Raw genomic sequence first — 24,771 nt, forward strand, 5'->3', positions numbered from 1 at the left:
AACAGGTTTTCTTCCAGAATGTTCCTGTATTTGGCTGCATCCGTCTTCCCGTCAATTTTAACCATCTTCCCTGTCCCTGCTGAAGAAAAGCAGGCCCAAACCATGATGCTGCCACCACCATGTTTGACAGTGGGGATGGTGTGTTCAGGGTGATGAGCTGTGTTGCTTTTACGCCAAACACATAGTTTTGCATTGTGGCCAAAAAGTTCAATTTTGGTTTCATCTGACCAGAGCACCTTCTTCCACATGTTTGGTGTGTCTCCCAGGTGGCTCGTGGCAAACTTTAAACGAGACTTTTTATGGATATCTTTGAGAAATGGCTTTTTTCTTGCTACTCTTCCACTCAGCTGTAGATCTCTGCAGTTCATCCAGAGTGATCATGGGCCTCTTGGCTGCATCTCTGATGTTTTCTCCTTGTTTGAGAAGAAAGTTTGGAAGGACGGCCGGGTCTTGGTAGATTTGCAGTGGTCTGATGCTCCTTCCATTTCAATATGATGGCTTGCACAGTGCTCCTTGAGATGTTTAAAGCTTGGGAAATCTTTTTGTATCCAAATCCGGCTTTAAACTTCTCCACAACAGTATCTCGGACCTGCCTGGTGTGTTCCTTGGTTTTAATAATGCTCTCTGCACTTTAAACAGAACCCTGAGACTATCACAGAGCAGGTGCATTTATACGGAGACTTGATTACACACAGGTGGATTCTATTTATCATCATCGGTCATTTAGGACAACATTGGATCATTCAGAGATCCTCACTGAACTTCTGGAGTGAGTTTGCTGCACTGAAAGTAAAGGGGCCGAATAATATTGCACGCCCCACTTTTCATTTTTTTATTTGTTAAAAAAGTTTAAATTATCCAATAAATGTTGTTCCAGTTCACGATTGTGTCCCACTTGTGGTTGATTCTTGACAAAAAAATTAAATTTCATATCTTTATGTTTGAAGCCTGAAATGTGGCGAAAGGTTGCAAGATTCAAGGGGGCCGAATACTTTTGCATGGCACTGTATATATATATATATTTGCAAATGACTTTTTTTTCTTTGATTAAAAATAGTTTTTTTTTTTATTGGGATTGAATGATTTAGACACAAATGTCCTACCCATAAAATGGCTCAAACACAAAAAGGATTGTTTCTATCAAAGAAAACAGTTTCAATGAAAAATTAAGTGTTCAAATGCGAATTTGAGTCTCAAATTTCACATTCAAAAACTTTTTTTCTACAATTGAATTTTTTAAATTTTTGATTGAAGTGATTTTTCTTTTGAAAATATTTATATTTTTTGTTCGAAGCAACTTATTTTTTGATTGAATAATAAAGACACAAATGTCCTAGCCAAAATTTGGTCCAAACGCAAAAAAAACAAAAACAAAAACAAAACCTTGACTTAAAAAAAAAAAATTCAATCAAAGAAAAAGTTTTCAAATACATTTTTTTTTTAGTTTCAATTTTATTTTTACATTCGAACACATTTTTTTTTTCTGATTGAAGTGACTTTTTCTTTGATTGAAAATATTTAGATTGAAGCAACTTTTTTTTGGATTGAATAATAAAGACACAAATCAACCTCCATAGAGACGTTCTTAAATAGAATTAACACTGTATTGTATAATTCAATCCCTGAATGCAATGATATGGAAAAGCCCAATTTTGTCGTACCAACTTTTAAAGGGGGAATCCGGTTGGAATCTGGGTTGGCGGTGAATAAGACAAACAGATTTCATCATCCAAGATTGTGTAACATTAGACTCACTTTGTTCCTCTTCTGCAGTACTTCCTTAGGGTCCGTGTTGAGGGGGACAAACTGATTGGGGTCCTCAATTCTGATCGGCGTTCCGGTGTCATCTGCCTTCATCCACTATAAAATAAAATTATATATATGATGATAATCATAATTAAAAAACAACAACAGTAGAGGCGTATCTTTTTTTTTTTTTTTTTTTAAATATTGTGTCAAAAACTGCGAGTTTTACAACCTGTGACCAAGTAATATAGTCAAATCAAATCAAATAATCCCTTATTCAACCACTAGATGGCGGGGTAGTATCACGCTGGAGTGGTCTTAACAGGGACATTCCATATTCATATGAACCAATAGAGTTGTGTATTACTGTATATACGTGTATATACGATATTTTTAAACTGCAAATTAATAAACGTTATAAAGACAATCATTAAAATGTAAAAGAATTATAACAAAAAATCATATTTATTATGATGGCCAATAACACTCTCAAGTTATTTATTTTAGGGTTGCAGCTATCGATTCTTTAGGTCATCGATTAATCTATTGATTAGTTAGTTCGAATAATCAAGTAATCGAATTACAAACATTTAATACGTTGCAGAATTAATTTTAGGATATGTAAAACAAATAAACAAGTCTTTAAGCTTGCAATAATATCTATTTTGGCTTGCTAAGATTACACTTTCAAAACTGCATTAAATGCGAATACAAAATAAAATTCCTGAGCGTTTCTTCAAACTATGCAGAAATGCATTTTCCTTTCACAAAAGCAATAAATGCATATAAAAATAAATTAAAATACCTGAGCTTAGCCTCAAACGATTAAAAAAAAAAAAAAAAGAATAAATGAGTACCGTATTTTTCGGACTATAAGTCGCAGTTTTTTCATAGTTTGGCTGTGGGTGCGACTTATACCCAGGAGCGAATTATGCGTGAAATTATTAACGTATTATTTCACATGTTATTTTGGTGTTTTGGAGTGACATTGACTTGTTAGCATGTTCTTTATGCTATAGTTATATGAATAACTCTTAATAGCTATGTTACGTTACCGTACCGGCCACGTTCGCATTTCGTTGTTCATGCATAATATAATTATGTAATTATTTTACTGTACACTTTTTCAGTATGTTGTTTTGTATTGTATTTTTATTTTAAATTGCCTTTCAAGATGACATATCCGTTCTATGTGTTGGATTTTATCAAGTAAATTTCCCCTATAAATGAGACTTATACTTCGGTGCGACTTATGTGTTTTTTTTTTCCTCTTCATTGCGCATTTTTGGGCTGGTGCGACTTATACTCAGGTGTTACTTATAGTCCGAAAAATATGGTCTCTAAGTACAACTAAAGAACAATTGGCTGACTTTCATAGCAAATGTCCGCTATCTTAAATGCAATAAACTGCTATAACTATGCTATAACTTTTAACAATGCTCTTAACAAATCGTTCAAACACATATTCCCAGAAAAAAAAAAAAGTTAGATATACTTATGAACGAAACAACGAATGCATAAACAAACATATTAGTTCAAACAAAAACATATTCACTGTTGCCACGAGAGGGCAGTGTCTCCACTCAAATCAATAAAACTAAATGCAACACTTTCAAAACAAACCATTACAATGTCACTCTAATTAAACGAATCCTCAACGCAGCAAAATCGTATTTAAAGCTTTTTTTCTAATCGAATTACTCAAGTTAATCGATTAATCATTGCAGCACTAATTTATTTATTTAAACTATATATATGAGTATATAACTCATTACCTGCTATTGACCACAATACAGTAGATCTTCAAATATATTTTAACTGGGAGGACTGACAGTATATGCTCATGTTTCATTTAAAAAAAAAATTTTTAAATTTAAAAATATATATATATTATAAACTGTATTATATATATGGCGGAAAACACAGACAAGACTGAAAAAGCAGTTTCTGCTCTTGCACTCCTCTTTAAAAGAAACTGCTGTATTTTAAGCCAAAACAAATGTTGTGTTTGTTAGAACAATATGTCTATATGCTGCCATAGCAGATTCATGGCACACTAAGCCTCTGAACTATTTTTAATGTGTCTGTTTTACCCTGAAAACCCCCGATTGCAGACGTCGCGCAACTGCTTTTGTTTCAACCTAGCCATAAAAAGAATTATATTTATTATTCAAAATGTCTGTCATTTTTAGCTTAGAATCATTAATTGATGTCTAATATTTCGTTAAAAAAAAAAAAACTTAAAAAAATTATTCACTCACATATTTTAAACTTTTAAACAAATTACGTCACAATGAAAAAAGTGGCGTCTGTAAAAAAAAGTCACAGATAACTACCTCATAACTATTGCTTAATTGTATTTTTTTTTTTTTTTTTGTTAATGTCACATTTTCCCCGATATGTTAGATGATAAATAATCGATCCAAACAGAAAAAAAAATTGAAAAATAACATTTAAAATGGTAACTATATGAAAAAGAAAACCTCAACCACTTCTTGTTGTCTGCGATTTCTGCAATGCGACCCTTGTTATATCACCATGTTTCACTCATAAAATCCCCCAAAAATCCGGCTTTGGCCATTCACAGCTGTGTCTTGACACTCGGTGATACATGCTACATGGAGTTTTTGGATCGAAACAAGGTAAGTACGTGATAATATCTTGTTAAAATCGTGGCGTCTTTAATTCTGCTCTCGCGTGCTCTTGCCTACAGTTAGGGTTTTGCTGTTAATTTTTTTTTTAAAAATGCCCTCCTGTTCAAAATTTTGTTTCCCCCAGAAAATACAGATTTTAAGGTTTCCAATGATGTATCACACATGCATATAAGACAATTTTGAAATTTGGCCAAATTGGGGGTCTCAGAGCGGAACTTCAAGTCGCCTTAGTGTTTTCCGCCACATTTATATATATGAATATATTTTATACAGTTTATAATAATTATATAATATATATAAATATATATTTCATGAATTGAATTAAAAAATAAGTAAAAAAGTAAAATAAAATAAAAAATATTTACTGTTTTTGAAAATGCAGTAATTAAATTAAAAAAAGATGGTGCTTTAAAAATATCATATTTACAGTTTTTATTTCCCTTCCTTTTTTGGATTTAATACAAAAATGTGAAAAAAATTAAACATTTCAAAAATTACATCAGAAAATATTTACTGTTATCTCTTCAAATGCCCTTGATGTCGCTACACGTTCAATCCATGTTGACTGGGAGGCCTGACAGCAATCATTCATTTCCAGGCTCTTCCAGTCAAAATGGATTGGATGTCAAGCAGCATAAATGGCTCCCAATCAGTTCGACTCTCACCGTAGTTGTCCTACTGTGGTTGTAACGCTCGTCTCCACCTTCCACATTGACCTTAGTGTAGCTGTTGGGCGAGTTGAGCCATCGCGTCTTCTCCCGCTGCTGCCGCTGCTGCAAAAACTTGAACGGAAAACGCGTGGCATCCATATCCTCTTCAAACATGAACGCTGTGACAGTAGCGGGGATCTCCACGTCGCTTTTGTGCTTCGGCTTCTCGCGTATAATAGGATGACGATAGGCGTAACCTGTCCTGTAGCCCTAAGGAGGAAACAATCACAGAAGCTCAAAGAGAGTCAAAATAAAACCCACCATTTGACCTACCAGGTTGTCCAGCATCCTCATCAGAGACTCAAACTCCAGCTCGCCGACCTTCCACTTGTATGAACTGCTCATGTTTGCTCCAACTGTTGAGGCCACACCGTACACCTCTGATTTGTATTTCTCCTGGTCGAGCACTATCAGGTTGTCTATGCTGCCCGCACCGGATATGGCGTTCACCTAAAGCCACAAAGAAATGTCACCTTACGCAACACACTTGACAGATGCACGCTTGTTATCAACTAACATCTGCCAGATAAATATTGTCACTAAAATCCTTCATATGCTGAGCAATGGCGTGCAAGCAATGATCTTTCCTAATCTTTGCAAGGACAAAGATGTCATTTAGCAGAAGACACTGCGCTTCAACAATATTAACATACATGGACCGAAAAACATGCTTGGATGGATTTATTTATAGGAATTAAGCTGGGCTTTTCAGATGGATTACTGTTCTTTTTTTTTTTTTTTTTTTGTGGATTGAGCAGATCCCCGTAGACTCGGACACAACAACATAATAAACAAAGGGAAATAAAGGACAGTGAAAATGTGAACGAGTCACACATTTAAATGAAAGTTATAGTCAATTATCTTTGAACACTCTCTTGTTGCTGCTACTTAAGTCTTAAGCTGCCATTGAGAGTAATAGATGAACCAGATCTGCTCTAAAAATGGACTGTTTTTACATCCAACACACTTGGTGTAATGCCATTTGCAACACTAACTAAAAGTCTTTAACCATTAGGGCGAGTGTTCCGTTAAGACGTATGAGTTCCCGTGGTGGGTATCTAGCTAGTTAGCTCCTTAGGCTGCATTTGTAAGAAAACTACGAAGTTGATTAAAGGTACATGCCAACTTGTCAGGATAGGATTCTTGCTGCTGTTGTAACGACAGAAGACAATTTGACGTATTTTAAAAGAATGGATATGCATATTCTGTCATAGCATTGCTGTCAGCCTCAAATTTTTTTTTTTTTTGTGCTCAATTTATTCAGATTTAGCATTGGAAAGAGATTATATAAGACGTTTTTTCACTTTTTTCCCCCAAATAAAAAAATAAAACAAACTTATATACGTACATGGCGGAAAACACAGACAAGAAGAAGTCCTATTTTGTCCGTTTTACCCTGGAGACCCCCGTTTACAGACACAGCGCAACCACTTTTGTTTCAACCTTGCCATAAAAAGAAGGTAAGTAATTATATTTAGTAGAGATGTCCGGATCGATCGGGTCTGATCACGTCATTTTCAAAGTATCGGAAACAGCAAAAAAATATCGGACATGCCTTTTTTTTTTAATATATATATATATATATATATATATATATATATATATATATATATATATTAGGGCTGTCAAAATTATCGCGTTAACGCGCGGTAATTAATTTGTTTAATTAATCACGTTAAAATATTTGACGCAATTAACGCACATGTCCCGCTCAGACAGTATTCTGCCTTTTGGTAAGTTTTACAGCAAGGCTTTTTGTGCTGTAACAGCAAACTCTTGTGGTCGCTTTGCGACATGGTTTATTTTTTTCTTGCCAGTTCAATATGGCTGCACGACGTCTCGGGCTGACGCCTACGTTGTAATGTTGTGCTTATATGATCCTTGGACAAGATTTGTCCGTAAGTATGGTTGTTGTAAAGAATGTACATATTATGTTAGTAAGCGAAATGTTATATTTTTTGTATGAGACGCTTTTTGTTTATGTTTAGTGAACCTGTATAGCGTGCTAAGCTAACATTGTTGCTAATGCAATGCTTGTGTACTTTTTTTTTTTTTTGTAGTTTTACGACGGTCTAAAGAGGACAATGGTTTGAGGCCATTTTATTAATAAATCAGATGAAAAAGGAAGAAGTCTGATTATTAAGGCGTCGTTCACTAACTGTCTAGCTTTGGAAAAAGTAGACGCTTCTGAGTGAGGACAGCATAGACAGATTTAAATGACACTAGAGTGAAATGCCCACTACAGTCCTTATGTACCGTATGTTGAATGTATATATCCATCTTGTGTCTTATCGTTCCATTCCAACAATTTATTTTACAGAATATATATATAATTTACAGAAAAATATGGCATATTTTATAGATGGTTTGAATTGCGATTAATTACGATTAATTAATTTTTAAGCTGTAATTAACTCGATTAAAATTTTTAATCGTTTGACAGCCCTCTATAAGACATGTTTTTTCACTTTTTTCCCCCCAAATAAAAAAATAAAACAAACTTATATACATACATGGCGGAAAACACAGACAAGAAGAAGAAAAAGTCCTATTTTGTCCGTTTTACCCTGGAGACCCCCGTTTACAGACACCGCGCAACCACTTTTGTTTCAACCTAGCCACAAAAAGAAGGTAAGTAATTATATTTAGTAGAGATGTCCCGATCGATCGGGTCCGATCACGTCATTTTCAAAGTATCGGAAACAGCAAAAAAATATCGGACATGCCTTTTTTTAATTATATATATATATATATATATATATATATATAATTTAATTGTTTTCTAATTGTATTTAACGTTACAGATATAATATGTTACACTCATCTAGTCTTTAGTTTAGGCCTAAGGTAGGGTTATCAAATTTATCCCGATAACGGCGGTAATTAATTTTTTTTTTTTTTTAAATGTATCACGTTAAAATATTTAACGCAATTAATGCATGCGATGCACGACCCACTCACACATTGTCGCGCTCAATCTGTAATGGTGCCGTTTTACCTATATAGAGAGCTTAACTCATTCACTCCCAGCCATTTTCACCGGAGCAAGGCCCTTCGCTCCCGGCCATTTTACTGGATTTTGACTGATTTTGCACGGCCCACAAAAAATTCTGTTCTATTGCTATACAAACATGGAACCCACCAAAAGAAAGATTAGACTCTCTTCTTTCAGCAGAAAAAAAAAAGTAAGTTCATATGTTTTTCCATTCTTTAGAAATCAGCGTTAGAAAATAGCTTAGTTTGAGCATTTTTCCAATTTCTGATGAAAAAACGGAGAAAATGAGCTTTTTGTAAACGCAAAAATTTCAAACATAATTTTGACTTTAACACGGCTATTTTTTGCTTCAGTGACATCCCAAACATCTGAATAATGTTTTCCTTTTACAAAATAACATGAACAACCAGCCAAATAGAGCTTTTGATAGCAAAGTAACAATTTATTCACACTTACCTAACTGAGAGATGACGTTTGGTGGCTGCGACAGCGGTTAAACTTTTCCCTCATTGCCGACTGTCTCGTAAAGATAGGATTTTTTTTTTTTTAGTCTTTTTTTGTGGTGACCACTGTCTCGTTCGCCTGGGGAACTTATGTTCCTGGGGGGGGGAACTGGTTTGGCCGTGCGCGTTTCCGTGCAGGACACTTGAGCGTGCGGTGGACCTGAGCAGCAAGCTGCGGAGGGGCTCTGCTAACTTCCCTATATAAAGTTGTACTGTTTGAATTGGGTTGTGGGGTTTTAACAAATGCTCTACTGCCCTCCAGTGGCCAGTTTTATTGCTTTAAAATGGGTTTTGAGGCTTGTTTTTTGTTTCGGCGATAGATCGGAAGCTCTAGATGCTTCTTGTACAAAAAAACGCAAAAGACGTATAAATACGTTTGTGGGACAGTTAAGCATTTAAAAATAGAACGTCTTTATACGTTTCTGGCAAATGAAAGGCCGCATAAAATGAGTAGAGTGAATTTTGGCAGCCTTTGGAGCCCGTTTTTAATTGGTTAAAGCCTTACAATCCCTCTCCCTACGTTTAGGAATATCGTGGGAAGCAATGTGGGGAAGCAAGGTAGTAACTGATCTTTTTCCCAACACCCTATGTTACTTCCCAACACAGAGAAGACATATCGATTGGTAGCACTACGCACAGTTATGGTTGCACTTCCCATCATGCATTTGGGCATGGCTACAGTATCATTTACTGAAAGCTCAACAAATACACTAGATGTCAATATTGAGTCACGATATACAAAGTCACATTTATCCTTTAAGAATTAGAAGTCTTTTTATCCGTGGATCCCTCTCACAGAAAGAATGTTAATAATGTAAATGCCATCTTGAGGATTTATTGTCATAATAAACAAATACAGTACTTATGTACTGTATGTTGACTGTATATATTCGTCCGAGTTTTATTCATTTTTTTCTTAATGCATTGGCAAAATGTATACGATCGGGAAAAATTATCGGGAATGATTGGAATTGAATCGGGAGCAAAAAAAAAAAAGCAATCGGATCGGGAAATATCGGGATCGCCAGATACTCAAACGAAAACGATCAGGAGCAAAAAAACATGATCGGAACGACCCTATTAAATAAGTTAAAAAGAAGGTGCTTCTCTTAGCAATATTTTATTGCATTAACCATCCTGACATACTGTAAAACATTAGCTAACGCATTCCACAATAGATCCTGCTTGATTATACCTGGATTTCACAGGCATATTGTGCATTATGGATATAATGAAAGGCCTCTTCCATAGTTTCGCCCAGAGCAACCAGACCATGGTTCCGCAGCACCAAAACCTTTAAAAACACAAGTCACATTTAATTAGATGGGAACATTGCCTGCTCTCGTCAGAGTGTGTTGAACAAGAGCTAGAAGTAAAACCAAAAGGAGTTGGGCAGATTGGAATGCTAATACTTTCTTGAACAACACCCAAAAACATTCTTCAACAGCTGTGAGGTTGCAGCATAAACACACGCCCTTTGCTTATGCCAAATTGCTCTATACTCTGTGCCCAAAAGGCTCTCCTACCTTTGCTGTGGGCCCCAGGGCTTTTTGCAGCTCTTTGCGCTCCGCTGGCTCGTCCAGGCTGCCTTGATAGTTGAAGTATGCTATGTCACCCAGGATGAGGGCCTCCTGAGAAATGGGCAGGATGCCGCATTTCATGGATGATACCTATGAGCAGGAAGGGGGATATTAGCGCTAACCATTCATAAAAATCAAAACAACTGCTCTGTAAATTAATGTTAAATCCAATTTCATGGACTGTATTTTTCGGAATATAAGTCACAGTTTTTTTTTTCCATAGTTTGGCTGGGAATGCGACTTTTACTCAGGAGCGACTTATGTGTGAAATTATTAACACATTATGATATCATTTCACGTGTTATTTTAGTGTTTCGGAGTGACACTGATGGTTTGGTAAACATGTTAGCATGTTCTTTATGCTATAGTTATTTGAATAACTCTTAATAGCTATTGCCACTTTCGCGTTCTGCCTTTGGCAATGTGTGTTCAATTGAATTTTTTTTTATATTGAAATGCATGCTTTTAGTTTGTGGCGCTTTCACGCCCAAGTGGGGGCAGGTGTTGTTAATAGGGCTGCAGCTATCGAATATTTTAGTAATCGAGTAATCGACTGAAAATTCCATCGATTAATCGAGTAATCGGATAAAACAAATATATTTTTAGGTGAAGAGCAATTATAAATATACATGAGAAAACAAGACATTTCATCTAATCTTGAACCATTTTCAGTCAATCAATGTTTTTATTTTCGATGTACAGTATATTGTTGAAAACAGCCAACAATTGCATCTCAGATGTAACTAGAATTAAAAAAAAAAAAAGACTAATTCACTGCTTTCACTCAAAAAACTTTTAGATCTTATTATAAAAAATATATATATCTTACCTAAAAATGCCGTTACACTTGATAACACACATCACTTAAAAGTTAGGATTTTTTCCCACGTGTTTCAATTGAATTTCTCTTTGTGTCAAGCCATTTTTAAGTTCTAGTTAAGTTTTAAGTCAGTCTAAACTGTAAGTCCTGATAGGATTTTGAGTTTTTGCAGTGTTCAAAATAAATGTATGATACAGGCTGTATTGGAGCACATTAGGGACCAGTGCTAGTTGGTGTTTTATCCAGCAATGACTACTGAGTTAAAATTGATAGTTAGCATGATTAAATGTTTATTTTACACCCTCATCACTCCACAGTGCTATGTTATATTAAAGCCTGTATGTAAGACACGTGGTCATAATTAATTGAAACCTCCGCAGGGCTAACGTTACGTGAGCTAGTAGCAACAGTAACGTTTATCTTATTTATTAGCGCTTAGCACTCTTTATTAGCGCTTAGTGCTCTACCGCTTTAAGATGGCAGCTGTTTACTAACGCTGCCCAGACGCGGCCGAGTCTGTCGTTCCGCATGTAGTTCAACATACATGTGATCTCTATGAGACGCATCAGACGCTACCTGTACCAACGTAGCATCGTGCGGGCTAGTATTTAGCAACGTCGGCGTCGTTTGTGGCGGCTGTCGGCTGCAGTAAGTTTTTTTTTTTTCCTTCTTCCTCTCCGCACGTGACAGCGCGTTGTCCCGCATTAAAAGTAGTCCGAGCAAAACGTGATGCTTAGAGCTGTCAAAATAAACGATTACTCGAGGTGAATAAAATTACTCGGATCAGTTTTTAAACTCGAGTTACTCGAGTTGCTCGAGTACTCGTTTCAGCTCTAGTTGTTAATAACGGCGTTAGAATATAACAGCGTTACTAACAGCGTTATTTTCTTCAGTAGTGAGTAATTTAATTAATTACTTTTCTCATCTTGGCAACGCCGTTACCGTTACTGAGGCGGGACTATGCGTTACGATGTTGGTTGACTGACGCGAGACAAGTTTGAAAAAGACGGACTCACGGAGACGAGAGAAGGAGAAGGCAAGGGAGTGTGACGCCGTTGCAAATGCGATGCTACTATGCTAGGTGGCTCCAATAATACTTGACTGTAACTGATAGCGTACAAACTACGCCCACATGATGCTTCGGTAGACATCACATATTTATAGAACTAGATGCAAATGACAGACACGGTGGCATTACCAACATGTATAATAAAGAACTACATGCGTTAGTAAACAGCCACCATCTTAAAGCAGTAGACTTCTCAGGAAGACTCTGTTGTAGAGAACCTTCCTAGCGAACCTAAGTAACTTTTTATCTAAAATGCTCTTAAATCGGCAAACTTTAACTTAAATCTGTCTTTAAATGATGAAACAGTTTAAAAACTTACACATGTTGAAAATAGACAGATGGGAACTAATGCAATAACGGGAGCAAGTTTAACAACTTTAACGGTTGATTCACAACATTAAATGACTTCCACACATAGCAAAGGTTACTATCTAGTTATCGCAATATCCGCAATACCCCTGTGTCTAGTTAAGTTTATGGTAAAGAATTGGGCTAGGGCAAATTGTCCCAAAAACCCTTTAAACTTCACATTGTGTGACCTGTTTTTTTTTTGTTTGTTTGTTTTTTTGGAAAAAAAAAAACAACAACAAAAAACATGAAAATTATCACCAGTTACTTTGCCAAGTAACTAATTACTCTTACATTCATTTACACTGAGTTACTAACGCAATTACTTTTAGGGAGAAGTAAATTGTAACTGCAATTAATTACTTTTTTAAAGTAAGATTAACAACACTGGTGGGGGCGCACTTGCACTTGTTTACGCGAAGAAGAGCACTCACACGCCAGAAGAAGACGGACAGCTACGCAGCGTCTCAAAGCGAGTGGGCGACAGGGAGAGAGAGAGAGACACGGCTGCGAACCTACGTTCATTGTTTATGCTTGTAAAGTATCTCTCCAGAGGCAACGCCTGTGTGTATCATCTTTTCTGTTGTTGTTGTGTGTTTTCCACCTGCGATCGGACACTTAGAGCCAGTTGTGTGGTTGTTTGTGGTTGGTTGTTTGAACGGTTGTTTGCTAATGCTAGCGAACGCATGCTAACCGTTTGTGTCATTGCTGTAATAGCAGCTAATTATCATTTATTTCCGTTGATGTGAACCTGTTTGGTATCGAGGACGAAATTGATTCAGCAAATTATACGGACGTCAAGCATCGTCATTTTGGAGTTCACTGTATAGCCAGGACCGAGCCGTAGCGTCCTGGTGAGGACAGTATATTCGCATTTCATTGTTCATGCACTGTACACTGTACATTTATTCAACATGTTGTTCTCTATTGTATTTTTATGTTAAATTGCCTTTCAAGATGACATATCTGTTCTATGTGTTGGATTTTATCAAGTAAATTTCCCCCAAAAATGTGACTTATACATGTTTTTTTTTCCTCTTCGTTGGGCATTTTATGGCTGGTGCGACTTATACTCAGGTGCGACTTATAGTCCAATAAATACTGTACATAAATCATTTGCTGTTACTGACAGGAGCACTGAACTGAACTAGTTTATTGTCAATATTTTTTAAAAGAATTTTGTTCAATGTTATATCTGTAAATGCACCGAAAATCGGACCGAATAACTCTGAATGCTCTGGTTTTGAATGAATGAACGTTCCCAGTCTAAATGGATTGGGCGTCGAGCACCGTCAATGGCAGCCTTTTTCTAACCTTTTGGGATACAAAGTGTCTGGTACAGTTTGTCACACCCCTATTTATTTATTCATTTAATATTTTGAATACCATAAACCAACAAAAAAAACACATAAATATTGCCTTTTGTATTTTCATTAAAAAACAAAAACTACAGTCAATATTTTCAGATTCATTTAGTCTTTGATGAACGCAGAGATTTCTCTTTGGAGTCAAGAGATATTTACAAACATCTGCTTTTGCTTTGGAAAACAATGATACAGTTAAATAGCTACATAATATATCCCTCCGCGTATAGATTTTGGTTCCAGTGCCCATTTACAGCTATGTTCAGCTCAGAGTAATGTAACAGTAAATAATGTGATTTACATGAGCCGATTAGTCGTCAGTTATGAAAATAATCGGTGATTAGGCGACTATCGTTTGTGGCAATCCAATAAACGTCTAATCATCATTGTTGAATAAATTGTATGATTTCCTAAACATGAATGTTATGGTCTTAAGTCATTTGTAGATTGCGTCAGTGTGAAAACAAACTTACGGCAGCCGTGGCAGGAGTATGCACGTGTATGACACAGCGGGTGTCTGGACGCATGGAGTAGATGGCGGCGTGGGGGCTGAAACCGGCTGAGTCGATGCTGAGGTTAGTGGAGCCCTGTTCGATCACTTCGCCGATGATGTTAACCTTCATCTGTGGGAGCAAAGTGCATCACGTTCAGTCAGAAGGCAATCTTAACATATATGTACATAACATGACAATATCTTAGCGAACAACGCTCAATCTGAATTCTTCATTCAAGTATAACATATTGGATTGACTGTGTTTTCTGTGCCATCACAATTGTAAGAGATGCAAGCCACCCCGTACACAATCTGTTCGGTCTCCTGCCCTCTAAAAGCAGGTACAGGAGCCTCTACTAACGCACCACCAGACTCACCAACAGCTCATTCCATCAAGCTGTGAGTAGCTGCCTGTAGTGTAGTACCACAAGGTTAGGAACACCTCTACTTGCCGACACCTCTACTTTCTTCTCTACTTTTGTACTAACTGCTGGTATTTTTATAGAAATTGCACACTGTGCCAAGCTGTGGCGGATGCTGGTCTTTCAGTGAGGGGAAGCTCAAAGGGTGTCCACTTGTGAGTGCTTTGTGACACTGGTGCGGCTCAGCGGCACCTGCTGCTCGGTAGGGAGAGAAACTAGAGTGCCAGAAATCAAGTCTCCAAACACAAGCAGTTACAATAAAAAAACACCAGAATTAGAAGTTTAATTTCTTGCTAGTTTTTTTTCCCAAAGCAAGTGTTGCTAAGATGATTATGAAAGTCTCTGGTTTAACTCCGAACAATGGAATGAAAATTGGAAGAAAAAAAACCTCTTCTCTGGAGACTGTTTAAAGCAGGGGTCCCCAACCTCCGCTGTCCGCGGCGCATTTGCTACTGGGCCACACAGAAATAATAAATGATTTATTAACGACTGCATTCTGGCCAAATTAACTTTGGCCTGTGCCCCTTAACACACCAATATCCCTGTCTACTCTACAGTCCCTGACAAAAGTCTTGTCGCTTATCCATTTTTTAGAAACAATTGCTAATAACCTGACTTTTAATTATTCAATTGGTTTCAGAAATGGCTCATATGAAAGCTAAGACCCTCCCAAATGATGTTGAATGTACTAAAATATATTTGTTTCACTGAAAAAAGATTGATCATTTAATGAAGACATAAAGACATAAGAGGCAGCTAAGATTTGTCGATATTTCAGACTATTAATTGCTCAGGGTGCATACAATTAAAAAAACGTGTGGTATTTGCCAAGGCCCACAGCCTGTCAAAAAGATGGACGCTGGAAAAGTGGCAAAAGGTGGATTTTTCAGATGAATCTTCCATTGAATTACACCACAGTCACCGCAAATATTGCAGGAGACCTACTGGAGCCCGCATGAATCCGAGATTCACTCAGAAAACAGTGAAGTTTGGTGGTGGCAAAATCATGGTCTGGGGTTACATTCAGTATGGGGGTGTGCGAGAGATCTGCAGGGTGGAAGGCAACATAAATAGTCTGAAATATCAACAAATCTTAGCTGCCGCTTACATTCCTAACCATAAAAAAAGAGACAAATTCTGCAGCAGGATGGTGCTCCATCGCATACTTCAATCTCTACCTCAAAGTTCCTCAAGGCAAGGAAGATCAAGATCCTCCAGGACTGGCCAGCCCAGTCACCAGACATGAACATCATTGAGCATGTCTGGGGTAGGATGAAAGAGGAAGCATAGAAGACGAAACCCACGATTGTTGATGAACTCTGGGAGGCATGCAAGACTGCTTTCTTTGATGTTCCTGATGACGTCATCAATAAATTGTATGAATCCTTGCCGAAGCCCATGGAAGTCATACAAAATATCAAATTCGGATCTCACAGCACCACTACTTAATTCGCCTATATAATGTAACATATTTTTGTATTTGAAGTCTATTTTTTGTTCAATTTTCACACTAGTTTCTGTAGGCGACAAAACTTTTGTCTCGCCAAAATTTCACCTTTATGTCTTCATGAAATGACAACTCTTTTTTCAGAGGAACAAATGTATTTCTGTACATTCAACATCATTTGGGAGGGTCATAGCTTTCATATGAGCAATTTCTGAAACCAATTGAATAATTAAAAGTCAGGTTATTAGCAATTGTTTAAAAAAATGGAAAAGCGACAAGACTTTTGTCAGCAACAAGACTTTTGTCAGGGACTGTAGATGTAATACTACAACTGGATAGAATTTCGTCATAGAAATCCATTGGACTGTTAGCAAGACGTAGTGTTTTTTATATCTATGTACGCCTCTGCTTGATAATAACGAATGACGTAGGCCGTAGGGCAGGCGCATCACATTTGTTCCCGGAAATAACTAGCCCCACACTAGAAAAGATGACTGAAAAACAGACGTCTTTGGACAGATTTTTTTACGGGGAAAGGGGCTCCTGACGAGCCAGAAGATGAGCCTACAACCTCGAGGAAAACAAAATCTTCTTTTAATAGACAATACCAAGCATCCTACCTAAAATATGGGTTTGTCGCAATAAGTGACTGTCAGGCGCCAAGTCCGCCTGTATAATATATGGCCTACGAACTGCGAAGGAGTGGATTCGTGAGCAGTTTGTGAATAAACAGAGTGATTCGAGCATGTCTGTGCAACAGGAGGGTCAGCTTGTAGAGATCTCAAATGAGGGCGACCTTAAACATACATTTGAGACAACAACTCTACCGTGGTTCTGCATTAAAGTAATTACGGAATATCCTGAAATCACTACGAGAGCACTGAAAACCTTGCTACAATTTCCAACATCGTATCTTTGTGAGGCGGGCTTCTTTGCAATGACAGCAACCAAGACAAAGTTACGGAGCAGACTGGACATTAGGAACCCACTACGTGTCTCACTGTCTCCCATCACACCTAGATGGCACCATCTCGTCTCAACGAAACAAGCACAGGCCTCCCACTGATTCAGCGGGTGAGTTATATTTTCCCTGCACTTAACATTTGTTTTTAGCCCCGTCGCGTTATTTTATATTTGCTGTATTTTACTGCCGCACATTGCAGGTCCATGAAAAAAAGACCCAAATCACACTGCTCCGTGGTGCAAAAAAGGTTGGGGACCCTTGGTTTAAAGGACTGTGAAGCAGTGTTGCTTTTGTCAATGATGACGATTACGAAAATATTTCGTCAACAAACAATTTTTTCATGACGATGACGTCACAATGACGTGCTGAAAACATGTCTTAGGAGACTAAAACATAACGAGATGGATGCTAGCTATCATCTGACAACACGAGAAGGAGATGAAAATTCGCCATAGTTTCCATCGTACATTCACAATGTGTGATATTTTCTTATTGTATGTGTAGTTAGAACGCATTTAGCACTGTTTGGTCGTGTCACTCATCTGACGTGCTGCACCTTACACCAGCCGGTGAGTATGTCTGTGCCCATTCCAGGCTCCTTTTGTAAAACACATGTGTCAGGTGCTGCTTGTTAAGTTTTGCTTTCTTATTGTGGCTAGATATGCCATGTTGCTTTAGCCTTTTAAGGTCTGTGCTAAGTGATCATCACTAGAGCTGAAACGAATACTCGAGCAACTCGAGTAGCTTGAGTTTAAAAACTGATCCCAGTAATTTTATTGACCTCAAGGAAATGTTCAATTTTGCCAGCTGTAAGCATTACGTTTTGCCCAGACTACTTTTAATGCGGGACAACGCGCTGACGTCACGTTCGTCGAGGAGGAAAAAAAAAAAAAACTTACTGCAGCCGACAGCCGCTACAAACTACACAGGCGTTGCTAAAAACTACGCCCGCGTGATGCTAATGTGGTAGGAGGTAGTGTCCGATGCATCTCATAGATATCGCATGCATTTAGGACTAGATGACAAATGACAGACTCGGCCGCGTCTGGGCATCTTTAAGCGGTACACTTCTCATCACTAATAAATATAACGTTACTGTCACTCGCTCACGTAACGTTAGCCCTTCGGAGGGCTAGGTTTCTATTGATTATGACCACTGTCGATGCGTGGCTAACGTGTCTTACATTCAGGCTTTATTTAATCTGTAAAAACAGCGCTGTAGCGTGATGAGGGTGTAAAATTAAAACATAATAAAGCTAACTGTCAGTTTTAGCTCAGTAGTCATTGCTGAATAAAACACCAAGTAGCACTGGTCCCTAATGTGCTCCAATACAGCAGGTATCATACATTACTTTGAACACTGCAAAAACTCAAAATCCTATCAGTACTTACAGTTTAGACTAACTTAAAACTTAACTAGAACTTAAAAATAGCTTGACACAAATGGAAATTAAATTGAAACACGTGGGAAAAACACGCAGCTTTCAAGTGATGTGTGTTATCAAGCATAATTACATTTTTAGGTAAGAATTTTTTTTTTTTAATTTTTTGTAAGATCTAGAAATTTTTTGAGTGAAAGCAGTGAATTTTTTTTTCTAGTCACATCTGAGATGCAATTGTTGGCTGTTTTCAACAATGTACATCGAAAATAAAAACACTGATTGACTGAAAATGGTTCAATATTGGATTAAATGTCTTTTTTCTCTCATGTATATTTATAATTGCTCTTTACCTGAAAAAAAAGAAGTTTTATCCGATTAATCGATAGAATTTTCAGGCGATTACTCGATTACTAAAATATTCGATAGCTGCAGACCTAATTATCACACACTGAACTAACTTGTAGCGTTAGCATAGCGTTCACGTTAGCATTAGAATTTAGCGCAGTTACTCAGTTACTCTGTCTTCTTAAACTCTTGGAAAACATTTTACATACAGTTCGTGGCGTCCAGTTGACTTTAATTAAAAATAATGTGCATTTTTCCTGCCGAGTTTGTATTATCATCATGAAAATGGTGATGTCCTTGTAGACTCTACAGTCATGTGTTTGTCATGTTCATTGTAAATAGTTGGAATCCTTTTATTTATTTATTTATTCATGGACTTCTTTGAAGCTTATAGACGATAACATTTTGAGAATTGTCAACTAAAACCAGACGGAGACGAACACATTTTGAAGTGACTATAATATGACTAAGACTAATAAGTATTTTTGTATTGTTGTAGCGCATACTTAGTAAATGACGTGCACACAACAGCATACATTTTAACTTTTTTTTTTTTTTTTTTTTTTTTTAAATATTTTGGGGGAAGCTCCTTGCAGTCTGAGAGCAAAGGCCCATAATGCCTAGGCACACTACCTCTACCCTTGCACATCTGTCTGCTTTTATGCACATTGTTGCACACAGTTTTTTTTAGATTTTAGATCAATTGTGTGCATATAGTTTTTTAGATTTTATATTTATTATCTTTGATTAAACATTTTTCTGTTTTAAAATGCTTGTTTTGTCGCTATATATGTCTGGGAAGCGAAGAAACGCAATTTTGAGTCTTTTATATGGCAACTACACGTGGAGAATTGACAAATAAACTTTGAATCTTATCCAAACACTCAACCTCATAAATTATCATGGCTCTTACATGAAATGTGATATACTTGTGGATCGTCAACTTTATTACTATTCAGTTATTGGAGCACTGAGACAGATATGGGATGAGCAGAAAAGTACATGACTATCTAGGTAGATATGTAGACGTACTAGATGATGACAAAAAGGGGGAGAGTGAAGACACCTGGCCATAGAATCAGATGGATGAAGCGGAAGAAAAAGCAATGACCAAAGTGTCTGCAGATGTCCGGGTCTGGCTGAATGTTAATCACAAACAGAAACTCTCTGTGGCCTGCAGGCATCATGCACAGCCACCACATGTTGTTCTGATATAAAGCAGAAAAACCACAAGATCACATTTCTCTTTCACAAACTAAACTGTGAGTGCCAGTTGTAGCAACAGGAAAGAACATCCATCATGCTGTCAGACCCAGATTGGGATGTAAAGAGTGTTCCTTTTTGATATTGACACATCTCTAAGATCAAAAATGACAAATGAGTAGAAATCAGTACCAAATAATAGAATGAGCTACCACTTGAAAGAATGTTGCCTTTACGAAGATGACGCTAATTATTAACTGACAGTGTTAGCAAAGGCTTCAGGATACATCTGTTATTGTTATTTCCAAAATAATAAAAACAGGCCTTACAATCAAAATTGCAAATTACAGTGACAACAACATGTCATCATTTTGTGATAGTCAAAAAGGCTGATATATTTTCAGCTTTGCTTGTCTTAATTGTTTTGGGCATTCTTAATGGAAAAACTAAACACTATGAAAATAAAAGATGTTGCGTTTTAGGTTTCGTGAATGCATCTTGGCTCACAAGACAATGACAAAATGTCAAAGGAAGATAATAAATGCTATTCAAAACATATGGTTTTAGACTCGCAAGTTAATAGTAGAGGCACAACAAAAAAGCAAAAACAAAACTATCTAATAGAACTGAGTAAGATGAGCCCAAATTAAAAAAAAACAAAAACATGATGACCAATTGAATCCAGAGGAGTCATGGGAAAATGTCATGTGGTCATATGCGATTAAAATGAAACTTTTTGGTCTTAATTCCACTCATAGTGTTAGGAGGAAGAAGAATGATGAGTACCATCCCAAGAACACCATCCCTACTGTGAAGCATGGGGGTAATAGCATCACGCTTTAGGGGGATTTTTCTGCACATGGGACTGGACGACTGCACAGTATTAAGGAGCGAATGGCCAGGGCCATGTATTGTGAGATTTTGGGGAATAACCTCCGTCCATCAGTTACAGCATTGAAAATGGGTCGTGACTGGGTCTTCGAACATGACAATGCTCCACAGCAGACAGCCAGAATAACCAAGGAGTGGCTTCGTAAAAAGCATATCAAGGTTCTGGAGGGACCATCCAGTCTCAAGACTTAAACCCAATAGAAAATCTTTGGAGGAAGCTCAAACTCAGTGACAGTCCAGAAACCTGATTGAACTACAGAAGATCTGTGTGGAGCAGCATAAGCGGATTTTAAGGGGGGCCAGACCGTAATCTGTCATTGATTGAAATTGACTTTCCTATATATGAATAAAAATTGTAAAGCAATAAAACTGCAACAAAAATAAATGAAATGAACAAAAAATAATATTTTTATAGTGGGTCAAAATTATTTTTCGAACAGATCATGTGACTAGCACCTTAGATGGTCAGTTGCTTTGCATATAAATTTCAACAACAACAACAACAAAAAATTAGGGGAGGGCAATTTTATTTTTCAAATGATTTTTTTCTTTGATTGAAAATATTTTTTTTGATTGAAGCAACTTTTTTTTCGGGATTGAATAACTTAGACACAAATGTCCCAACCATAATATGGCCCAAACACAAAAAGGATTGCTTCAATCAAAGAAAACCTTTTCAATGAAAAATTAAGTGTTCAAATGCAAATTTTTCAATCTCAAATATTTTTTCGCATTCAAAAAGGTTTTCTATGATTGAAATGTTTCTTTTTTTGAATGAAGTGATTTTTCTTTTTGAAAATATTTATTTTTTGAAGCAACATGATTTTGATTGAATGATAAAGACAAAAATATCCTAGCCAAAATGTGGCCCAAACACAAGTCAACATTACTTCAATCAAAAAAAATGGATTCAATGAAAAAAAAAAAAAAAACGACTTAAAAAAAAAATCAATCAAAGAAAAATCGTTTTCAAATGCATTTCAAATTTATTTTTGCATTCAAACACATTTTTTTTTTTTATTGAAGCGACTTTTTTTTGGATTGAAGCAACTTTTTTTTTTGGATTGAACAATAAAGACACAAATCTACTGTACCTCCATATGGCTCTGCCCAGGGGATACAATTTTTGACTGGGGTAACTACATTGGCACGACACCGACAGGCATGCCATATTCAATGGATGACGATCTTGACGAAAATTATTGCCTAAGCAGCCTGATTTAGAGTTCCCCTCAAGAATGATGGGAAATAAAAAACGTATTTTGTGATTGAATAATGACAAAAACGTCCTAGCCAAAACGTGGTCCAAACACAAATCAACATAACTTCAATCAAAAAAAAAAAACTTGACTCCAATCAAAAAAGAAAAATAGCTTTCACATGCATTTTTTTGAGTTTCAAATTCATTTTTTAAATTCAAACACATTTTTTTTTTTTTTTTATTTAAGCGACTTTTTTGTTGAAAATATACATTTTGATTGTAGCAACTTTTTTTTTTTTTTTGATTGAATAATAAAGACACAAATCTACCTCCATTCCACCCTCAATTCCCCTCAAGAATGATGGGAAATAAAAAATGCTTATTTTCAACTTATTATTATAAATATTCTTGTAACTTAGTGAATTTTATTGCTGACACTGCGTTTCGGGGTCATCAACATGTTGTGCCCCCACAGCCCCAAAAGTCAAACTCCGCCTATGGTGGTGTAAAGTCCCTGCTCCAGTCTTTGCAAACCTGGTGAAAGGTTACAGGAAACATTTGACTTCTGTAATTGTAAACAAAGGCTACTGTACTCAATATTGACATTGATTTTCTCAGGTGTTCAAATACTTATTTGCAGCAGTGTAATACAAATAAATTGTTTTAACAAAAATCATACACTGTGATTTCTGGATTTTTTTTAGATTGTCTCCCACATTGGACAAGCACCTACCACAAAAAATTTAAAGCCGCCCATCATTTCTAAGTGGGAGAACTTAGCAAAATCGCAGGGTATCCAAATACTTTTTTCCTCCCTGTATTTAACATTTTGTTACACCCCTACTTGACATTCTCTTGATTAGCTTCAAGAAGTAGTCATTGAAATTCTTTTCACTTCACAGGTATGCCTCAGAGTTAATTGTGGACTTTATTGCTTTATCAATGCAGTCGGGACCATCAGTTGTGTTGCATTGAATGATGTGTGTCCAAACCTTTGACCTGTACTGTACATATACCCTAGATACTGTACATTTACAACAAATGTCCGAAATTACAGTGGGGAGAACAAGTATTTGATACAAAGTCAATGGGAAATCCCATTGGCAGTGTATCAAATACTTGTTTTCCCCACTGTATGTATAATTGATATTGATTGCTCTATTTTACGACATTCACGCGTCCTTTCTCGCCTAAAGAAACCCCCTCAACATAACAACAACAAATCTATTCCAGGTTAACTAGAATAAGAAGCCTGAGGTTAGTGTTAAGCCCAATGTGTAACCTAACTCATACTAAATCAGCTTCCCTGTGACTCTTAACAGGATAAGAAGCAGAAAACTGATGGCTTTAATAACGTGGTGTAACATGTTTCATTGGCATTTTGGTTTGCTGATTGGATTTACAGTGGGGCAAATAAGTATTTAGTCAACCACTAATTGTGCAAGTTCTGCCACTTGAAAATATTAGAGAAGCCTGTAATTGTCAACATGGTTAAACCTTAACCATGAGAGACAGAATGTGGGGAAAAAAACAGAAAATCACATTGTTTGCTTTTTAAATAATTTATTTGCAAATCATGGTGGAAAATAACTATTTGGTCAGTACCAAAAGATTAATCTCAATACTTTGTTATGTACCCTTTGTTGGCAATAACGGAGGCCAAACGTTTTCTGAAACTCTTCACAAGCTTTTCACACACTGTTGGTGGTATTTTGGCCCATTCCTCCATGCAGATCTCCTCTAGAGCAGTGACTTTTGGGGCTGTGGTTGGGCAACACGGACTTTCAACTCCCTACGCAGATTTTCTATGGGGTTGAGACCTGGAGACTGGCTAGGCCACTCCAGAACCTTGAAATGCTTCTTACGAAGCCACTCCTTTGTCCCCCTGGGAGTTTGTTTGGGATCATTGTCATGCTGAAAGACCCAGCCACGTCTCATCTTCAATGCCCTTGCTGATGGAAGGAGATTTTCAATCAAAATCTGTTGATACATGGCCCCATTCATTCTTTCCTTTACACAGATCAGTCGTCCTGGTCCCTTTACAGAAAAACGGCCCCAAAGCATGATGTTTCCACCCCCATGCTTCACAGTGGGTATGGTGTTCTTTGGATGCAATTCAGTATTGTTTCTCCTCCAAACACGAGAACCCGTATTTCTACCAAAACATTTTCTATAATTCTATTTTGGTTTCATCTGACCATAACACATTCTCCCAGTCCTCTTCTGGATCATCCAAATGCTCTCTGGCGAACCGCAGACGGGCCTGGATGTGTACTTTCTTCATCAGGGGGACACGTCTGACAATGCAGGATTTGAGTCCCTGGCGGCGCATTGTGTTACTGATAGTAGCCTTTGTTACTGTGGTCCCAGCTCTCTGTAAGTCATTCACTAGGTCCCCCCGTGTGGTTCTGGGATTTTTGCTCACCGTTCTTGTTATCATTTTGACGAAACGGGGTGAGATCTCGCATAGAGCCCCAGATCGAGGGAGATTATCAGTGGTTTTGTATGTCTTCCATTTTCTAATAATTGCTCCCACAGTTGATTTCTTTACACCAAGCGTTTTACCTATTGCAGATTCAGTCTTCCCAGCCTGGTGCAGGTCTACAATTTTGTCTCTAGTGTCCTTCGACAGCT

General features: G+C 37.0%; 1 protein-coding gene across 5 annotated transcripts in view; it reads right to left on the bottom strand.

Moving 5' to 3' along the window:
• The window catches only part of add3a (adducin 3 (gamma) a), a 191,182-nt gene that overhangs the window by 40,624 nt on the left and 125,787 nt on the right, over positions 1-24,771 (bottom strand). For all 5 annotated transcript variants that reach the window (XM_057844312.1, XM_057844313.1, XM_057844314.1 and 2 more), the window contains exons 6-11: positions 14,263-14,412; positions 10,135-10,278; positions 9,804-9,902; positions 5,384-5,560; positions 5,066-5,320; positions 1,756-1,860 (exon numbers count right to left, since the gene is read on the bottom strand). In XM_057844312.1, the coding sequence (XP_057700295.1) occupies positions 1,756-1,860; positions 5,066-5,320; positions 5,384-5,560; positions 9,804-9,902; positions 10,135-10,278; positions 14,263-14,412 (930 nt within the window). The remainder of the gene's footprint in view (positions 1-1,755; positions 1,861-5,065; positions 5,321-5,383; positions 5,561-9,803; positions 9,903-10,134; positions 10,279-14,262; positions 14,413-24,771) is intronic.

Source organism: Corythoichthys intestinalis, chromosome 8, assembly GCF_030265065.1.
Source record: "Corythoichthys intestinalis isolate RoL2023-P3 chromosome 8, ASM3026506v1, whole genome shotgun sequence".
In the NCBI taxonomy this organism is placed as follows: Eukaryota; Metazoa; Chordata; class Actinopteri; order Syngnathiformes; family Syngnathidae; genus Corythoichthys; species Corythoichthys intestinalis.